Source organism: Oncorhynchus gorbuscha, linkage group LG05 (genome assembly GCF_021184085.1).
Source record: "Oncorhynchus gorbuscha isolate QuinsamMale2020 ecotype Even-year linkage group LG05, OgorEven_v1.0, whole genome shotgun sequence".
NCBI lineage: Eukaryota > Metazoa > Chordata > Actinopteri > Salmoniformes > Salmonidae > Oncorhynchus > Oncorhynchus gorbuscha.
Genome location: NC_060177.1, coordinates 26,828,091 through 26,849,906, shown reverse-complemented (window position 1 = coordinate 26,849,906; position 21,816 = coordinate 26,828,091). Strand labels below are relative to the sequence as shown.

Below are 21,816 nucleotides of genomic sequence, written 5' to 3'. Positions count from 1 at the left end.
CAACTGAGGAGAACAGTGGTCGGCAGGCAAGATTGGAGCTCTGGTGCAATGTGTCTTATTGTCCTGAAATCCCTGTTTTCCCATAAAACAGCAGAAATCCTCCCTCCGTACGGTTCGCCCTGGGTTGGTTCTGTGTGTTCTGTCATGGAGGTTAGCATAGGGAACACATGTTTTGCTGCAGTGTACAAACCCGCTCACTGTATCTAACTTTCTCTCACTCTGCGGCGGACCTCCTTTTGTAAACCTCCCCCTTGCCTCTCGTTGCCATAATCCCTTCGCTATATTGTGCTGTTTGCCTTCCTGAACCAGGAATAAAGGCACTTTGTGTGTCCTGTTTCCCTCTTCATGTTGTCTCTCAGCCTTCCTCCTCTGTGGATGTGCCACAGTAAGCACATGGCCCTAACTGACTTGTCCTGATGTGCACACAATGGAGCACACTGACTGACTCACTTCACCAGGCTGGGCTGCTGCTGATAAGCTCTGGGCCTATGTTGCTGCTCTCTGTGTCTGGACCAGAGCCATCACAGTTTAAAGCAAAACCCCACTGGGTCCCCCTTCCTGAGCCCTTCAAAACCCACCGCATACACACAGACACACAGACACACACTCCCACCCACAGAGAAACAAGCCAGGAGAGAGAGACAGGCAGGGTGTTCCTCTTCCTATTATAGGAGTTGCAGTTGTAGGTTACTTACATGGAACCGCTCAGTATTATCTGAGGAACGCTCAACTCTGTTCTCTTGTATTGAGACGGAGTTAAGTTTTGACAACTGGTCTCGTGATTTGCTATCAACAACATGTAGCCACCATCAGTCGATACTTGTAAAAATGTAAATTCTGAAAACACTTACCTGTACCAATGTTTGTCCTGTACCACTGCGGTCCTTCCGACGTGTGCTTAAATTCATACTTTTAATAAAAACTTTTATTGAATTCAACCACCAAATTTTTCCTCATTTGTGTTGCTCATCTCAGCGTGAATGTGCTTGGTAACTCAATGTTGTTGCTAACAAATCACATGACCAGCTATGAAAACTCAGCATTCCTCAGCCAGACATGTATTGACATGCATCCTCCTTTCCTTCTACTCTCCTACTGAAACATCAGTTTATCTGCTTCGTGTCATGTTTTTGAGATACCTTTCTTCTGCCTTCTACATTTTTTAAGTCTTGTTTTGTTGAACTGCGATTGGGACTTGTGTGTCAGAGGAAAGTGGGATAAAACTACTAGCTATAAGCATTTATAAATATATTCATGCATTCATTTATAATTCATTACACAGACTTGGTTCATAGTGTTACTGAGTTCTCGACACTCTCATCACTGAATTACTGTACCATTTTTGTCAGAGAGCACTGAGCATGCAGCAGTTGAGTGGTTCCTCTTATGTGTTCAATAGGCAACTGAGGCTGCCTACATGTTTTAGGGGTTTCTGAGTTCTTGTCCCAACAAAAGAGCCTTGACACACTGCCCATACTATTACAAGTTGCCTAGGTTACCCTGTCTGCAAAACATCAACCCCTGACCCAGCCGGCGCTCTAGCCTTTCACTCCTGAGGAAAGCGTCTCAGAAGGCCTAATTAATCACCAGCACAAGTAGTCACATGAATGAGCCTGGAGGCATGTTTGCTGGGATTGGCAGACTTTTAGAACATTATCCCGGTCTGAGCCTAATCACTGTGTTCTTCTCCCATCAAGAATGGAGGCATTCCCTTGCTATTCAAAGCAACTGAAACTTTCAATGCTGTATGTTTAATTTACTGTAAGGTTCTGCTTGTCTTTTCTTAGTCAACCTTGTGTTCTTTTTCTTTGTGTTCTTGAACGTAGCCCTGTTTCTTTGTGTTCTGGAACGTTGCCCTGGCTTTCATTTTTGTTCATTGATTTCACCTGTGTTCATTTCTCACCTGGTCTCATTAGCTCCCTATTTAGTTCAGTTCTTTCTGTTTGTATGGTTGTGAGGTATTGTTTGTTTTTGACTCTCTACCTGTGTTTGACCATTGCCTGCCTACCTGTGTTTGACCATTGCCTGCCTACCTGTGTTTGACCATTGCCTGCCTACCTGTGTTTGACCATTGCCTGCCTACCTGTGTTTGACCATTGCCTGTGTTTGCCTTGCCTACCTGTGTTTGACCATTGCTTGCCTACCTGTGTTTGACCATTCCTGCCTACCTGTGTTTGACCACCTGTGTTTGACCATTGCCTGCGACCACGATTCCTGCCTTCTGCAAAGGCTTAATTAACATCTGCTGCACTCTGCGTGTGAATATACACCTTTTTCTCCCTGAGTATTTGTTACACTTACACTACCCATCTCCAGGCATTATAGTGCCCTCCACTAATATTGGCACCCTTGGTAAATATGAGCAAAACGGGCGGTGAATTTTTGTTGTATTATCCTCTCAATTTATATAAAACAAATAATTTTCTCAAATATGTGTGTCACAATTATAGGAATCCCTTCATTCAATACTTTGTGCAACCTCCCTTTGCCAAGATAAAAGCTCTGAGTCTTTTCCTATAATGCATAGTGGTTGGACAACACATGGAAAGGGATCTGAGACCATTCCTCCATACAGAATCTCTTCAGATTCTGAGGTCCACACCTGTGGACAATCCTCTTCAGCTCATCCCACAGGTTTTCTATGGGGTTTAGGTCAGGGGACAAGGATTGCCATGGCAAGACCTTGATTCTGTGGTCAGTGAACCATTTTTGTGTTGATTTTGAGGTGTGCTTTGAATCATTGTCCTACTGGAAGATCCAACCATGGCCCAGTTTAAGCTAGCAGAGGCAGTCAGGTTTTGATTTAATATCTGTTGGTACTTGACGGAGTGCATAGTACCATGTGTCCTAACAAGTTGTCCAGGGCCTTTGATTGAAAAACTCCCACAACATCAAAGATCCACTACCATACTTCACAGTTGCGATGAGGTACTTTCCTGCATGGCTGTCTTTCTGTCTACACCAAATCCACCTCTGCCGTTTGTTTCCAAAAGGCTCTATTTTCGTCTCATCTGACCATAGAACCGGGTCACATAGAAAGATCCAGTAACGTTTGGTAAACTGTAGGCGCTTCAGTTTGTTTGCCAGCAAAGGCTTTTTATGGCAACCCTCCCAAACAACTGGTTATGTAGGTAGTTTCTGATCTTAGTTTTGGAGACTTTCTGACCCCAAGACCCAACTAACGTATGCAGCTGTGATCCTGAGAGATTTCTTTTGGCAACTCAAACCATCCTCCTCACTGTGCGTGGGGTCAATATAGACACATGTTCCCTTCCAGGCCGATTGTTAACACCTCCAGTTGCTTTAAACTTCTTAATTATTGCCCTGATAGTGGAAATGTGCATTTTCAACCATTGAGCTATTTTCTTCTTTCTTATAGCCATTTCCTGATTTGTGCAGCTCAACAACCTTTTGTCTCACATCATTACTGTATTCTCGGGTCTTCCCCATAGTGTTGGATGACTATGGAAACTTGGCCTGTGTGTCATCATATTTACACTACCGGTCGAACGTTTGGACATCCCTACTCATTCAAGGGTTTTTCCTGTATTTTTACTATTTTCTATATTGTATAGTAATAGTGAAGACATCAACACTATGAAACAACACATATGGAATCATGTAGTAACCAAAAAAGTGTACAAATCAAATATATTTCATATTTGAGATTCTTCAAATACCCACCCTTTGCATTGATGACAGTTTTGCACACTCTTGACAATCTCTCAACCAGCTTCACCTGGAATGCTTTTCCAACAGTCTTGAAGGAGTTCCCACATATGCTGAGCACTTCTTGGCTGCGATTCCTTCACTCTGCGGTCCGACTCATCCCAAACCATCTCAATTTGGTTGAGGTCGGGGGATTGTGGAGGTCAGGTCATCTGATGCAGCACTCCATCACTCTCCTTCTTGGTAAAATAGCACTTATACAGCCGGGAGGTTGGTTGGGTCATTGTCCTGTTGAAAAACAAATGATAGTCCCACTAAGCCCAAACCAGATGGGATGGAGTATCGCTGCAGAATGCTGTGGTAGCCATGCTGGTTAAGTGTGCCTTGAATTATAAATAAATCACAGAAAGTGTCAACAGCAAAGCGCCCTCACCCCATAACACCTCCTTCACCATGCTTTACGGTGGGAAATACACATGGCAGTTGGAACCACAAATCTCCAATTTGGACTCCAGACCAAAGGACAAATGTCCACCTGTCTAATGTCCATTGCTCATGTTTCTTGACCCAAGCAAGTATTTTCTTCTCATTGGTGTCCTTTAGTAGTGGTTTCTTTGCATAATTTCAACCATGAAGGTCTGACTCACACAGTTTCCTCTGAACAGTTGATGTTGATGTTTCTGTTACTTGAACTCTTGACGTATTTATTTGGGCTGCAGTTTCGGAGTCTGCTGTCACGTCGGCATAAATGATTCGGGAGACAGGTGCAGGAATGCATCATTTTTTTTTTATTAAGCCCAAATTACGGCGTGCCGTGTAAGGGCATGGGGACGAAGACCAAACAACCGCTTATGCGGCTGCCGAAGTTGCGTCATTGTCGGACGGGCCAGTTGCCGCTACCAAAGTTGCGGTGGCGTCGGACTGACCAGTAGCAGTGGCGTCGGACGGACCGGTTGTGGCGTCGTCGTAAACTTTCAACGTTATTGACATTTTCCGTATTGACTGACCTTCATGTCATAGAGTAATGATGGACTGTCGTTTCTCTTTGCTTATTTGAGCTGTTCTTACCATAATGTGGACTTGGTATTTTACCAAATTGGGCTATCTTCTGTAAAGCCCCTGTATAACTGATTGGCTCAAACTCAATAAGAAGGAAAGAAATGCATTCCAGGTGACTACCTCATGAAGCCGGTTGAGAAAATGCCAAAAGTGTGCAAAGCTGTCATCAAGGCAAAGGGTGGCTATTTGAAGAATCTCAAATATAAAATATATTTTATATATACACTTTTTGGATTATTACATGATTCAATATGTGTTATTTAATAGTTTTTGATGTCTTCACTATTATTCTACATTGTAGAAAATAGTAAAAATAAAGAAAAACCCTTGAATGAGAAGGTTTTCTGAAACTTTTGACCCGTAGTGTATACCCCAGTCAAACAGGAAGTCATGGGTTACCACTTAAGTGTTCCTAATCACTCTGGTGAACTTAAAACACATAAAATATGAATGGGAATATACTAAAGTTAGATTTTACTCATAAGAATTTCTAGGGGTGCCAATACTTGTGGCACACATGTTTCAGAGAAAAATATTTAACTTTTTTTGTCAATCATTGTACTTAAATTAAAGGTTAGATATTTGTGAATATTTTGAATGAAAGACCAAGAGGATAAATAGCAGAGATTTCTTTTCACAGCCCGATTTGCTCATACAGTATTTACCAAGGGTGCCAATATTAGTGAACACTGCACTTTGAGTGATTGAACTGTTGTTCAAGCGACTCTCGTGATTATTCATGCACCATATTTTACAATGTTCTTTCGAATTAGCATGTGACCAAATACAGTACTTACAGTAGACATTGGCTGCATTGCAAACACGTAAAAGAGACACCCTTCCCCTCAGACCTCAAATTACTTGGACACTTCTAATGACGTATGAGGATTTGACACTTGCAGGACAAGGGGTGAGGAAGAAGTAATTCATTTTAAATGGACCGTCTTTGCATGGAAATGTGTCACTCATTCGTCCCACGGTTGTGTTTTCAGTCATCATGGAACCACCTGTTGTATGTGCTTTATATGCGCTAGTCAATTATGATTAGCATTTCATATCTTGGCTGGAAGACAAAGCATACTATCCGACGATATGAAGTAAATCGAAAATTACAATGTATAAGTGTGATAGCAGGGAAAGTTCAATGCGCAAGCTAACTTTTCCAAAAGCTAGCCAAACTAAAACATAATTACTTTTATGATTCGTGTTTTTGCCGTCATGCGCAGTAACAGCACAGTTTCTAACTTATTTACATTTGTTTTACTTACACTTGTATGTAGATGTTGGTTTTAAGTTTTGGTATACTTTTCTTAGCGGAGCTACAATCATCGCGAATTGAATTATGGGGCGTTTCAGGCCCCAGAGTGAACAGAATTGTACATTCGCACAGCTGCCAACTTCCCTTGCTTGGCTAACTGTTTGGACCGACGGCAAAGATGGTCGTGGGGATTCCACCAAGGGCATAAGGCCAGGGTAAGTGGAGGGGAGTGTGTATTTTAATGAGTTTGAAACGCAGAGAATAACAAGGTTGTTTGTTTCATAGGAAAGTCCAATGCCGCTCTGCATACATACCACTGACTCAAGTAATAGGATTAAATGCTATACTTTGTCACCATAGCAGGCTAGCAAGGGCAGAGATGCTGCACTGATTTATAATGCAGTACTGTGTTCCTGATAGACAGACCATTGGAGGTACTGTTTCCTGTCTCTGAAAGTATACCATTCAATCTGAGGTAAACAATAATCAACCATCTGCTTTGTTTATTTTGAGTTTTAGATAATTCATTAAAGGCACATATTTCCTTCTGAATTTGTTGAATGTATAACAGTAGCATTACTTGTTAATGTTTATGTATTCTTGGTTTGGAAAACACATTTTTGATACCTGGAAAAAAAATGGAAGTGTTTTTTTTTCCCCCCCCACTGTTTAGCTTAACATCCTTTCTGTGAAAGGGTAATGGTTCATTGTCGTGCTGCCATCAAACAGATTCTCATAGTGATGTTTCAACTCTAGTCTAATTCCCACCCCATTTTTTCTTCATATGACCTCATGTTAGGGGATATTTCATTTGGCTTGTCAAAGCAATTGTTTTAGTCTGCTGAGTTGATCTGGAAATAGCTGGAGGCAATCTAGATTTGTTTTCCCCTTGACATTCTGTTTGGTTTCATGTTAATTATCTATTTTTTCTTCTTACAGTATGTTGTTACCCAGGTTTCTGAATAAAACACTGTATAATAGTACATTTGGATATGAGTTATTTTTTATTCATGTAGTTGTCTGGGGAGTGTGCATCCTATCACATGCCCACATCTGACAGACCATTCAGCCCAGGGACCTCCCTGACCCCACAGTCTCAGTGTCCTGACCGGTGCCTCTGGAGCTGTTCTCCCTTACTGTTCTGTTACAATGGCCGTGCACACTCTGCCTTGTTTTGTCAAATCAAATCAAATGTTATTTGTCACATACACATGGTTAGCAGGTGTTAATGCGAGTGTAGCGAAATGCTTGTGCTTCTAGTCCTGACCATGCAGTAAATATCTAACAAGTAATCTAACAAATTCACAACAACTACCTTATACACACAAGTGTAAAGAATATGTACATAAAAATATATGGATGGCCGAACGGCAAAGGCAAGATGCAGTAGATGGTATAGAGTACAGTATATACATATGAGATGAGTAATGTAGTGTATATAAATATTATATAAAGTAGCATTGTTTTAAAGTGGCTAGTGATACATGTATTACATACATTTTGTCATTGTGTTAGTGATGGCTGTTTAACAGTCTGATGGCCTTGAGATAGAAGCTGTTTTTCAGTCTCTCGGTCCCCGCTTTTATGCACCTGTACTGACCTTGCCTTCTGGATGATAGCGGGGTAACAGGCAGTGGCTCGGGTGTGTCACGCCTTGGTCTTAGTATTTTGTGTTTTCTTTAATTATTTGTTCAGGCCAGGGTGTGACATGGGGTTATTGTATTGTCGTATTGTTTTTTTTTGTAGGCATTGGGATTGTGGTTGATTAGGGGTGTGTCTAGTATAGGCTTGGCTGCCTGAGGCGGTTCTCAATCAGAGTCAGGTGATTCTTGTTGTCTCTGATGGGGAACCGTATTTAGGTAGCCTGGGTTTCACTTTGTATTTCGTGGGTGATTGTTCCTGTCTCTGTGTAGTGTTCACCAGATAGGCTGTATTAGGTTTCACGTTTTGTTTGTTGTTTTTGTATAGTTATTTCATGTATCGCGATTGTTTCATTAAAGACATGAGTAACCAACAAACGAAGAACGCCGTTACAGGGTGGTTGTTGTCCTTGACGATCTTTTTAGCCTTCCTGTGACATCGGGTGGTATAGGTGTCCTGGAGGGCAGGTAGTTTTCCCCCGGTGATGCGTTGTGCAGACCTCACTACCCACTGGAGAGCCTTACGGTTGTGGGCGGAGCAGTTGCCGTACCAGGCGGTTATACAGCCCGGCAGGATGCTCTTGATTGTGGATCTGTAGAAGTTTGTGAGGGTCTTAGGGGCCAAGCCAAATTTCTTCAGTCTCCTGAGAACCAGTGGGCTTCAGTCTCTCACGCTGTCTGTGTGGGTGGACCAATTCAGTTTGTCTGTGATGTGTACGCCGAAACCAATGACTATTCAGTGACATCCCCAACTCCCTTGTGTTACAAGGTTTTGGCTAAACCCCTTAAACAATGACTGTCCTCCTGGTAAACTTGAGCCCTCTGTGGTCACCATGTGAGATGTGTATTTGAGAAGAAATAGGAGACCTTGTATGTTTAAGGTCTTCACAGCGGCCAGAACAAAATGAGCAGATTGAAAACCTACAGCATTTCAGTTTGATATTCTGCAGTTTTCTCTTGGATCATTCTGGATCTATTGAAAGCTCCTAGATAGACACACTACACTGAACCATCATAACATAACCTTTTCCACTGATCCCCTTTAGAGTAATTTATGATGTAGCGACATTCAAGATTTGCACAAATGTATTGAGTCTTTTTTTCCTTGTCTTCACAGCGATCATAAATGTCATCGAGCTGTACAACAATGTCACATTCAAATCACACTGCAGCGTTCAGCATTACAGAGCTTTCAGATGTATCCTTCTGTCCTCACTCTAACGTAGAATCCCCCCACACTGGGATTTAAAGGAATGACTGCATTAAATGGCAGCCCTGGGGCATACAGTGTGTGGCTGTGAGAGTCATAGAGGAAGACGCAGGATCTATTTAAATTCAATTGGAATCCAGGAGTAAACACTGTAACCACATGTACCAACTGTCTGTCTGTTTGACAGATTTAATGTTTCACTCTATCACGCTCACTGGAGCTTTCATTTTTATTGGCTTCGTTAAATGTGTCTTTGGTTTACAAACTACTAGCCTCTGGCTGTGTTCTCTGAAGGCTCACATCACAATGCTTGACTACATCTTTCTCAGTGACCATGGAAATCTATTATCTTGAAAAGCTGTATAAATGAATACAGTCTCTTTTCTATCGCAGTATATGAATGAAATACTATGCAATTATTTACTCAACATTCAGAACTGTATATTGATATGAGTATTGTTACTGCTTTCTAAGGTGTGATAGCTGTGTGGACATAAGCAGTGTAACGTCAATTCATTTATTAATGCAAGAGCTCTACTATGTCTTCAAACGGTAGTTACATTGACCTTGTTATTGAGGCGTTGCTCTCACCTCTCATGCACCCTCATTAACAGGCAGGGTCTATGTGTGGCTGGTTTATACAAATATTCATTTTCTCTCTCTCTCTGGCTCCCACAGAAACCCCCCTGAAAGGAGAAGATGTTCTAGGAGACAAGTCGTTTTCTGACTCGTCCCTGTTTGCCCACTGGGGTCAGGAGCTGAGCGCTGACAGCCGCAGGGTGGCCCTGAAGATGTTCCAGTACTACGGCTACAACGGCTACCTCAGCGACCGCCTCTCCCTGGACAGAGCCATCCCAGACCTCAGACCTGATGGGTACGCTGAACTATCTGAATAGAACACAGAAAACCACTGAGAATATCACCCACTTAAACTTCTGCTGTCCCCCCAAGTCATACCAGGAGCCCAGGGCCTAACAGGACCTTCATATCCAGACTGTGAATTCACTATGGTCTGACTATAACACACTAGTTGTGATAGTTTGGGATACAGACTATACGAAAGAGCACACATTAGAGTCCCCACTTGTTTGACTTTGTAGAGAGCATAAAAAACATAGCTGCCTAGTGGGTTTTCATGTTGAGAATATGCCTCTGCATTTGACTCAAGCCCTGTTTTGACTGGCAACCCAGAAGGGAAGTGTTACTTCAAAACAGTGGGGTGCAATTTTACCTCTCATAATTACCAACTCTTGTCTACCCAGTAGGAGCATAAAAGACCCTCACTCCCCCTCTCTGTCTATCTGCGGCTCTCATACAATAACGTTACATTGTGAAAAGTGTCATATCTTATCCCATTGTTTGCTTCAGATGCTTTAATCTGGATCACACTGAAATACACGTATTGTTACTGTCACATCTGCTGTTGGGTTTGGAGGTCTGCCAGGGACATTAACATAACAACCTCAACATTGAGACCACAAATTCCCCAGGCAACATTGAGACCACAAATTCCCCAGGCGTCTGAGAAACAGACACATCTTTTTAATATAGCTAGAATGTTATTGCTTTGAATGTGCACTTCTCTAAATCAGGTCCCTTCTTTCCACACGCCGCTCACATCAGGTCTGTTTTCTCCCCAGGTGTAAAAACATCACGTATCCATCTAACCTCCCTCAAGTTAGCATTGTGTTTATCTTTGTGAACGAGGCCTTGTCCGTCATCCTGCGTTCCATCCACTCTGCCATGCACAGGACCCCCTCTCACCTCCTCAAAGAGATCATCCTGGTTGACGACTACAGTGACAACGGTGAGCATCATTAGACTGTATTGAACTGAAATGACCCATGATGAAAGTGTATTGCAACCAAGTGTTTTGTCTGAAGCAGCCGTAGCTTGCCCATATTTTGTTTGATTGCCTTTTCCTTTGAGAACAAGAGCGGCGGTACTTTTCTTTCGCTCTGGGTCTTGGCTCTGTTGGACTCCAGTTTATAAGTGGGAATCTTCTAGTCTTGGTCTGCAGGAAACAAAGGGGTAATTACTATCTTTCTATAATCTAGCTCTTTAATGTCCTTAATTATGGGCTGTGCTCACTGGATTTAAAGGATAGGTGAAAGAATACTAATTAGCAGGAAAAGCAGAGAGATCTGCCTGATGGTAGATTACCATCCAGAGAGGTAATTAAGTATTTTGAATTTTATTATGGCCTCCCAGCTGTGTGAGCTCACTGGTTCTGAGATCTGTCTCAAGCTGTGGTTTAAAACACCAGCTGATCCTATGGAGTCTCACCACAAGCACACAGTCTTTTAAAACAGTGCAGCCATATCGGTGAGCGGCCTGTGTCTACTGTTACTAATGACCACCGTCACACAGTCTGGTGTGGAGGGGAAGGCTGATTAAAGATGACACCAGCTGTGAGATGGAAGCAAACATCCTGCTGTTGTAGAGTTTGTGCAGGACTACATCACTAAAAGTCAATAATGCCAGCTATCAGTTGGTGTAGACTGGTGATTGGAGAGAATGCTGATGGGTGGGTCAGTGGGTTGAGGTCAGCCAGAAGAACCTCATACTCTCCCTGCTGGGATAAGAACTAATTTAAAGATACCCCTCTTTCCTTTTTTCCCTCGTCTCTTTTCTCCTCTCTATCCGGTTGTGCACTCAACCTCCTGCACCCTTCTGCTAATCCCTAGGTACCTGAGGCACACTTTATTGCTTCAGTGAGCTGACAGCCTCCTGGGACAGTCCATTATTACCTGGGTATGGGGGGGTAGGCTGAGTGCCCTTATCTGGAGATGCCATCTGTTTCCCACCTATGTGAGGTGAAATTCCAAAGGTTGTTGCCGTCCTCCCTCAGCTCAAGTGGATTACCGTGTCCCATGGAATCTTTGATTTTATCATGTAATTGGGAGGCAGAGAGCAGCCCCTGAGGTCCCTCAGGAAAGCTAGTCACGCCGTGACATTTTACTAATGGCATTGCAACCTGTTTGCCAGAGCATTCTGTCAGATTCACTCTGATAGATTTACCCTTATCATTATCGTCATGATTGCTAATCTTATCTCTACTAAACGTTGTCAGCCTGTTGACCCATGGTGCTGCTTAGGTCGTTTCGGGGGGGGTCACCATCTAGCTGCTGTCCTCCAGCACCAGGAGCATCATAATGGGAATCTCTGTCTGCAGAGAGAGTTCTCCTCCACCTCCACCCAGCATTAGCATGCAGGAGACACTGTGACCATTGAGGGGAAGAAGGGCCAATTTACCTGGCTGATTGGATGATGTACCCGGCCTGAGGAAGACATGTCTCCGTGCCACAGGGACTCTGACAGGTGTCCAATCATCTGATTGATTGGAGGAAGGCTCAGGATTTCATTGGAAGCCAAACAGAATGGCTGCCAAAGACTTCTCAATGTATCAACATTGAACTACACACTACTGTATTTTAGGATAATTGTAAACAGCATAACTTACAGTATATTGTTTGGAATGTTGTCGGTCCTTAGTTGAACCTGTCATCTTGTGTATTTCACTGTATTCAAATCAGTATGAGGTCATCTGACAGGGTTGTATCAGTGAGTTTCTAAATGATTATCCTTACGAACAGGCATTGAGAACCCCTTAGGCACATCCTAACAGCCTTGTTATCCAGCTACTCTCCATTGCAGGGAGAAAGGCTGTATATCACAGGGCTAGAGAAAGAAGCATGAAGGTGTCATGTTTTGTCTTATATTGTCTTGTCATTTTGCTTTTCCTTCTGTTCGTTTTCCCCCTGCTGGTCTTTTTAGGTTCGTTCCCCTTTTTCTCTCTCCCTTCCTCTCTCTCTCTTCTCTCTATCGTTCCGTTCCTGCTCCCAGCTGTTCCTATTCCCCTAATCAATCATTTAGTCTTCCCACACCTGTTCCCTATCTTTTCCCCTGATTAGAGTCCCTATTTCTTCCCTTGTTTTCCGTTCCTGTCCTGTCGGATCCTTGTCTATTGTTCACCGTGCTGTGTCTGTGTATCGCCCTGTCGTGTCGTGTTTCCCTCAGATGCTGCGTGGTGAGCAGGTGTCTGAGTCTGCTACGTTCACGTGCCTTCCCGAGGCAACCTGCAGTTATGATCGAGTCTCCAGTCTGTTCTCGTCATTACGAGTGGAATTATGCTTTATGATTGGAGATTTACTTTACTGGATTAAAGACTCTGTTTTCGCCAAGTCGCTTTTGGGTCCTCATTCACCTGCATAACAGAAGGATCCGACCAAAGAATGGACCCAGCGACTACAGACGCTCGTAACACTGCCGTCGAGATCCAAGGAGCCATGCTCGGCAGACACGAGCAGGAATTGTCTGCTGCTCGCCATGCCGTGGAGAACCTGGCCGCTCAGGTTTCCGACCTCTCTGGACAGTTCCAGAGTCTTCGTCTCGTGCCACCTGTTACTTCCTGGCCTGCCGAGCCTCCGGAACCTAGGGTTAATAACCCACCTTGCTACTCCGGGCAGCCCACGGAGTGCCGCTCCTTTCTCACCCAGTGTGATATTGTGTTCTCTCTCCAACCCAACACATACTCTAGAGAGAGAGCTCGGGTTGCTTACGTCACGTCATTTCACTCCTTACTGGCCGGGCTCGAGAGTGGGGCACAGCTATCTGGGAGGCAAGGGCTGATTGTTCAAACAATTACCAGAACTTTAAAGAGGAGATGATTCGGGTTTTTGACCGTTCAGTTTTTGGTAGGGAGGCTTCTAGGGCCCTGGCTTCCCTATGCCAAGGTGATCGATCCATAACGGATTACTCTATAGAGTTTCGCACTCTTGCTGCCTCTAGTGACTGGAACGAGCCGGCGCTGCTCGCTCGTTTTCTGGAGGGACTCCACGCAGTGGTCAAAGACGAGATTCTCTCTCGGGAGGTTCCTTCCAGTGTGGACTCTTTGATTGCTCTCGCCATCCGCATAGAACGACGGGTAGATCTTCGTCACCAAGCTCGTGGAAGAGAGCTCGCGTCAACGGTGTTTCCCTGCTCCGCATCGCAACCATCTCCCTCCTCTGGCTCAGAGACTGAGCCCATGCAGCTGGGAGGTATTCGCATCTCGACTAAGGAGAGGGAACGGAGGATCACCAACCGCCTGTGCCTCTATTGCGGATTTGATGGACATTTTGTCAATTCATGTCCAGTAAAGGCCAGAGCTCATCAGTAAGCGGAGGGCTACTGGTGAGCGCTACTACTCAGGTCTCTCCATCTAGATCCTGTACTACTATGTCGGTCCATCTACGCTGGACCGGTTCGGGTGCTACATGCAGTGCCTTGATAGACTCTGGGGCTGAGGGTTGTTTCATGGACGAAGCATGGGCTCGGAAACATGACATTCCTTTCAGACAGTTAGACAAGCCTACGCCCATGTTCGCCTTAGATGGTAGTCATCTTCCCAGTATCAGATTTGAGACACTACCTTTAACCCTCACAGTATCTGGTAACCACAGTGAGACTATTTCTTTTTTGATTTTTCGTTCACCTTTTACACCTGTTGTTTTGGGTCATCCCTGGCTAGTATGTCATAATCCTTCTATTAATTGGTCTAGTAATTCTATCCTATCCTGGAACGTTTCTTGTCATGTGAAGTGTTTAATGTCTGCCATCCCTCCCATTTCTTCTGTCCCCACTTCTCAGGAGGAACCTGGCGATTTGACAGGAGTGCCGGAGGAATATCATGATCTGCGCACGGTCTTCAGTCGGTCCCGAGCCAACTCCCTTCCTCCTCACCGGTCGTATGATTGTATTATTGATCTCCTTCCGGGGACCACTCCTCCTCGGGGTAGACTATACTCTCTGTCGGCTCCCGAACGTAAGGCTCTCGAGGATTATTTATCTGTGTCTCTTGACGCCGGTACCATAGTGCCTTCTTCCTCTCCGGCCGGGGCGGGGTTCTTTTTTGTTAAGAAAAAGGACGGATTATCGAGGGCTGAATGACATAACGGTTAAGAATCGTTATCCGCTTCCCCTTATGTCATCAGCCTTCGAGATTCTGCAGGGAGCCAGGTGCTTTACTAAGTTGGACCTTCGTAACGCTTACCATCTTGTGCGCATCAGAGAGGGGGACGAGTGGAAAACGGCGTTTAACACTCCGTTAGGGCATTTTGAGTACCGGGTTCTGCCGTTTGGTCTCGCCAATGCGCCAGCTGTTTTTCAGGCATTAGTTAATGATGTTCTGAGAGACATGCTGAACATCTTTGTTTTTGTCTATCTTGACGATATCCTGATTTTTTTCACCGTCACTCGAGATTCATGTTCAGCACGTTCGACGTGTTCTTCAGCGCCTTTTAGAGAATTGTCTCTACGTGAAGGCTGAGAAGTGCTCTTTTCATGTCTCCTCCGTTACTTTTCTCGGTTCCGTTATTTCCGCTGAAGGCATTCAGATGGATTCCGCTAAGGTCCAAGCTGTCAGTGATTGGCCCGTTCCAAGGTCACGTGTCGAGTTGCAGCGCTTTCTAGGTTTCGCTAATTTCTATCGGCGTTTCATTCGTAATTTCGGTCAAGTTGCTGCCCCTCTCACAGCTCTTACTTCTGTCAAGACGTGTTTTAAGTGGTCCGGTTCCGCCCAGGGAGCTTTTGATCTTCTAAAAGAACGTTTTACGTCCGCTCCTATCCTCGTTACTCCTGACGTCACTAGACAATTCATTGTCGAGGTTGACGCTTCAGAGGTAGGCGTGGGAGCCATTCTATCCCAGCGCTTCCAGTCTGACGATAAGGTTCATCCTTGCGCTTATTTTTCTCATCGCCTGTCGCCATCTGAACGCAACTATGATGTGGGTAACCGCGAACTGCTCGCCATCCGCTTAGCCCTAGGCGAATGGCGACAGTGGTTGGAGGGGGCGACCGTTCCTTTTGTCGTTTGGACAGACCATAAGAACCTTGAGTACATCCGTTCTGCCAAACGACTTAATGCTCGTCAAGCTCGGTGGGTGTTGTTTTTCGCTCGTTTCGAGTTTGTGATTTCTTACCGTCCGGGTAGCAAGAACACCAAGCCTGATGCCTTATCCCGTCTGTTTAGTTCTTCTGTGGCTTCTACTGATCCCGAGGGGATTCTTCCTTATGGGCGTGTTGTCGGGTTGACAGTCTGGGGAATTGAAAGACAGGTTAAGCAAGCACTCACGCACACTGCGTCGCCGCGCGCTTGTCCTAGTAACCTCCTTTTCGTTCCTGTTTCCACTCGTCTGGCTGTTCTTCAGTGGGCTCACTCTGCCAAGTTAGCTGGTCATCCCGGTGTTCGAGGCACTCTTGCGTCTATTCGCCAGCGCTTTTGGTGGCCGACTCAGGAGCGTGACACGCGCCGTTTCGTGGCTGCTTGTTCGGACTGCGCGCAGACTAAGTCAGGTAACTCTCCTCCTGCCGGTCGTCTCAGACCGCTCCCCATTCCTTCTCGACCATGGTCTCACATCGCCCTAGACTTCATTACCGGTCTGCCTTTGTCTGCGGGGAAGACTGTGATTCTTACGGTTGTCGATAGGTTCTCTAAGGCGGCACATTTCATTCCCCTCGCTAAACTTCCTTCCGCTAAGGAGACGGCACAAATCATCATCGAGAATGTGTTCAGAATTCATGGCCTCCCGTTAGACGCTGTTTCAGACAGAGGCCCGCAATTCACGTCACAGTTTTGGAGGGAGTTCTGTCGTTTGATTGGTGCGTCCGTCAGTCTCTCTTCCGGGTTTCATCCCCAGTCTAACGGTCAAGCAGAGAGTGCCAATCAGACGATTGGTCGCATACTACGCAGCCTTTCTTTCAGAAACCCTGCGTCTTGGGCAGAACAGCTCCCCTGGGCAGAATACGCTCACAACTCGCTTCCTTCGTCTGCTACCGGGTTATCTCCGTTTCAGAGTAGTCTGGGTTACCAGCCTCCTCTGTTCTCATCCCAGCTTGCCGAGTCCAGCGTTCCCTCCGCTCAAGCGTTTGTCCAACGTTGTGAGCGCACCTGGAGGAGGGTGAGGTCTGCACTTTGCCGTTACAGGGCACAGACTGTGAGAGCCGCCAATAAACGTAGGATTAAGAGTCCAAGGTATTGTTGCGGCCAGAGAGTGTGGCTTTCCACTCGCAACCTTCCTCTTACGACAGCTTCTCGTAAGTTGACTCCGCGGTTCATTGGTCCGTTCCGTGTCTCCCAGGTCGTCAATCCTGTCGCTGTGCGACTGCTTCTTCCGCGACATCTTCGTCGCGTCCATCCTGTCTTCCATGTCTCCTGTGTCAAGCCCTTTCTTCGCACCCCGTTCGTCTTCCCTCCCCCCTCCCGTCCTTGTCGAGAGCGCACCTATTTACAAGGTACGTAGGATCATGGACATGCGTTCTCGGGGACGGGGTCACCAATACTTAGTGGATTGGGAGGGTTACGGTCCTGAGGAGAGGAGTTGGGTTCCGTCTCGGGACGTGCTGGACCGTTCACTTATTGATGATTTCCACCGTTGCCGCCAGGATTCCTCCTCGAGTGCGCCAGGAGGCGCTCGGTGAGTGGGGGGGTACTGTCATGTTTTGTCTTATATTGTCTTGTCATTTTGCTTTTCCTTCTGTTCGTTTTCCCCCTGCTGGTCTTTTTAGGTTCGTTCCCCTTTTTCTCTCTCCCTTCCTCTCTCTCTTCTCTCTATCGTTCCGTTCCTGCTCCCAGCTGTTCCTATTCCCCTAATCAATCATTTAGTCTTCCCACACCTGTTCCCTATCTTTTCCCCTGATTAGAGTCCCTATTTCTTCCCTTGTTTTCCGTTCCTGTCCTGTCGGATCCTTGTCTATTGTTCACCGTGCTGTGTCTGTGTATCGCCCTGTCGTGTCGTGTTTCCCTCAGATGCTGCGTGGTAAGCAGGTGTCTGAGTCTGCTACGTTCACGTGCCTTCCCGAGGCAACCTGCAGTTATGATCGAGTCTCCAGTCTGTTCTCGTCATTACGAGTGGAATTATGCTTTATGATTGTAGATTTACTTTACTGGATTAAAGACTCTGTTTTCGCCAAGTCGCTTTTGGGTCCTCATTCACCTGCATAACAGAAGGAGGAACCATCTTTGTCTGTCCACTCTCTCTGTCTCTCTCTGGTCCCTCATCATCTTCTCTCAGACTCCATACATCAGTCTCTCTAACGTTTAAAAAAAATATATATATTTCACCTTTATTTAACCAGGTAGGCTAGTTGAGAACAAGTTCTCATTTGCAACTGCGACCTGGCCAAGATAAAGCATAGCAGTGTGAACAGACAACACAGAGTTACACATGGAGTAAACAATTAACAAGTCAATAACACAGTAGGAAAAAAAGGGGAGTCTATATACAATGTGTGCAAAAGGCATGAGGAGGTAGGCGAATAATTACAATTTTGCAGATTAACACTGGAGTGATAAATGGTCAGATGGTCATGTACAGGTAGAGATATTGGTGTGCAAAAGAGCAGAAAAGTAAATAAATAAAAACTGTATGGGGATGAGGTAGGTGAAAATTGGGTGGGCTATTTACCAATAGACTATGTACAGCTGCAGCGATCGGTTAGCTGCTCAGATAGCTGATGTTTGAAGTTGGTGAGGGAGATAAAAGTCTCCAACTTCAGCGATTTTTGCAATTCGTTCCAGTCACAGGCAGCAGAGTACTGGAACGAAAGGCGGCCAAATGAGGTGTTGGCTTTAGGGATGATCAGTGAGATATACCTGCTGGAGCGCGTGCTACGGATGGGTGTTGCCATCGTGACCAGTGAACTGAGATAAGGCGGAGCTTTACCTAGCATGGACTTGTAGATGACCTGGAGCCAGTGGGTCTGGCGACGAATATGTAGCGAGGGCCAGCCGACTAGAGCATACAAGTCGCAGTGGTGGGTGGTATAAGGTAAAGCAAAACGGATGGCACTGTGATAAACTGCATCCAGTTTGCTGAGTAGAGTGTTGCAAGCAATTTTGTAGATGACATCGCTGAAGTCGAGGATCGGTAGGATAGTCAGTTTTACTAGGGTAAGCTTGGCGGCGTGAGTCAAGGAGGCTTTGTTGCGGAATAGAAAGCCGACTCTTGATTTGATTTTCGATTGGAGATGTTTGATATGAGTCTGGAAGGAGAGTTTGCAGTCTAGCCAGACACCTAGGTACTTATAGATGTCCACATATTCAAGGTCGGAACCATCCAGGGTGGTGATGCTAGTCGGGCATGCGGGTGCAGGCAGCGATCGGTTGAAAAGCATGCATTTGGTTTTACTAGCGTTTAAGAGCAGTTGGAGGCCACGGAAGGAGTGTTGTATGGAATTGAAACTCGTTTGGAGGTTAGATAGCACAGTGTCCAATGACGTGCCGAAAGTATATAGAATGGTGTCATCTGCGTCGAGGTGGATCAGGGAATCGCCCGCAGCAAGAGCAACATCATTGATATATACAGAGAAAAGAGTTTGCCTTTTCTCTCTCTCTCTCTCGCACTCTCTCTCTCTCTCTCTCTCTCTCTCACACACTTTATTTTCTATTTCCCTCGCTGTCTCTTGGTCTGGGCGGAGTGATGAGGATTTGTTCATGTATTACATTCACAGCCCTGACAGAGTTGCCAACCCGAGCTCATTTTGAGTGATGGATGGCAGCCTCTGTGTCTCTCCAACTCCCAGCTTTTAGCTACAGAACATACAGAAACTTTGACTAAACAACAAGGATTGGGCCCATCCCCCCTGGATTATAAACTCCTCAACTGTGCTCGATTTAGAAAGACACATTTGGAATGTAGGAAACGGCTTAACAGTGAGCTCCAAAAGTATTGGGACAGTGACAAATTTGTTGTTGTTTTGGCTCTGTACTCCAGCACTTTGGATTTGAAATAATACAATGACTATGAGGCTAAAGTGCAGACTGTCAGCTTTAATCTGAGGGTATTTTCATCAGCATAATAAACAAGCAGACAGTCTGCACTTTAACCTCATGGTCATTGTATAATTTCAAATGCAAAGTGCTGGAGTACAGAGCCAAAGCAACAACAAAATAGTCAGTCCCAATACTTTTGGAGCTCACTGTATATCATCACCTATTCATTATGCTTCTTATACAGATGTAAGATCTTAATATGAGTTTCCTACAGCAGGATCTAAATGTTACATTTTTTTATTTCACCTTTATTTAACCAGGTAAGCAAGTTGAGGACAAGTTTTCATTTACAATTGCGACCTGGCCAAGATAAAGCAAAGCAGTTCGACACATACAACAACACAGAGTTACACATGGAGTAAAACAAACATACAGTCAATAATACAGTAGAAAAATAAGTCTATATACAATGTGAGCAAATGAGGTGAGATAAGGGAGGTAAAGGAAAAAACGGCCATGGTGGCAAAGTAAATACAATATAGCAAGTAAAACACTGGAATGGTAGATTTGCAGTGGAAGAATGCGCAAAGTAGAAATAGAAATAATGGGGTGCAAAGGAGCAAAATAAATAAATACAGTAGGGGAAGAGGGAGTTGTTTGGGCTAAATTATAGATGGGCTATGTACAGGTGCAGTAATCTGTGAGCTGCTCTGACAGCTGGTGCTTAAAGCTAGTGAAAGAGATAAGTGTTTCCAGTTTCAAAGATTTTTGTAGTTCGTTCCAGTTATTGCCAGCAGAGAACTGGAAGGAGAGGCGGCCAAAGCAGGAATTGGTTTTGGGGTGACCTGAGAGATATACCTGCTGGAGCGTGTGCTACATGTGGGTGTTGCTATGGTGACCAGCGAGCTGAGATAAGGGGGGACTTTACCTAGCAGGGTCTTGTTGATGACCTGGAGCCAGTGGGTTTGGCGACCAGTATGAAGCGAGGGTCAGCCAACGAGAGCGTACAGGTCACAGTGGTGGGTGGTATATGGGGCTTTGGTGACAAAACGGATGGCCCTGTGATAGACTGCATCCAATTTATTGAGTAGGGTATTGGAGGCTATTTTGTAAATGACATCACCGAAGTCGAGGATCGGTAGGATGGTCAGTTTTACGAGGGTATGTTTGGCAGCATGAGTGAAGGATCCTTTGTTGCGAAATAGGAAGCCAATTCTAGATTTAACTTTGGATTGGATATGTTTGATGTGAGTCTGGAAGGAGAGTTTGCAGTCTAACCAGACACCTAGGTATTTGTAGTTGTCCACATATTCTAAGTCAGAACGGTTCAGAGTAGTGATGCTGGACGGGCGGGCAGATGCAGGCAGCGGTCGGGTGAATAGCATGCATTTAGTTTTACTTGTATTTAAGAGCAGTTGGAGTCCATGGGAGGAGAGTTGTATGGCATTGAAGCTCGTCTGGAGGGTTTTTAACACAGTGTCCAAAGAAGGGCCAGAAGTATACAGAATGGTGTCATCTGCGTAGAGGTGGATCAGAGACTCACCAACAGCTATAGCGACATCATTGATGTATACAGAGAAGAGTCGGCCCAAGAATTGGAGGGCCCGGACAACAGGCCCTCCGATTTGACACACTGAACTCTATCAGAGAAGTAGTTGGTGAACCAGGCAAGGCAATCATTTGAGAAACTGCCGATGAGGATGTGGTGATTGACAGAGTCGAAAGCCTTGCCCCAGGTCAATGAATACGGCTGCACAGTATTGTTTCTAATCGATGGCGGTTAAGATATCGTTTAGGACCTTGAGCGTGGCTGAGGTGCACCCATGACCAGCTCTGAAGCCAGATTGCATAGCGCGGAAGTTGCGGTGGGATTCGAAATGGTCGTTAATCTGTTTGTTGACTTGGCTTTCGAAGACTTTAGAACGGCAGGGTAGGATAGATATAGGTCTGTAGCAGTTTGGGTCAAGAGTGTCCCTCCCTTTGAAGAGGGGGATGACCGCAGCTGCTTTCCAATCTTTGGGGATCTCACACGACACGAAAGAGAGGTTGAGCAGGCTAGTAATAGGGGTTGCAACAATTTCTGCAGATAGTTTTAGAAAAAAAGGATCCAGATTGTCTAGCCTGGCTGATTTGTAGGGATCCAGATTTTGCAGCTCTTTCAGAAAATCAGCTGACTGGATTTGGGAGAAGGAGAAATGGGGAAGGCTTGGGCGAGTTGCTGTGGGGG

General features: G+C 45.2%; 1 protein-coding gene across 3 annotated transcripts in view; it reads left to right on the top strand.

Moving 5' to 3' along the window:
* LOC124035764 (polypeptide N-acetylgalactosaminyltransferase 18-like) overlaps positions 1 to 21,816 on the top strand; it is a 96,687-nt gene that overhangs the window by 30,507 nt on the left and 44,364 nt on the right. Inside the window, exons 1-4 of one of the 3 annotated variants that reach the window (XM_046349430.1) lie at positions 5,572 to 5,638; positions 6,043 to 6,201; positions 9,515 to 9,710; positions 10,477 to 10,643. In XM_046349430.1, the coding sequence (XP_046205386.1) occupies positions 9,628 to 9,710; positions 10,477 to 10,643 (250 nt within the window). In that variant the 5' untranslated portion in view covers positions 5,572 to 5,638; positions 6,043 to 6,201; positions 9,515 to 9,627. The other 2 variants (XM_046349429.1, XM_046349428.1) reach the window with 2 other exon arrangements.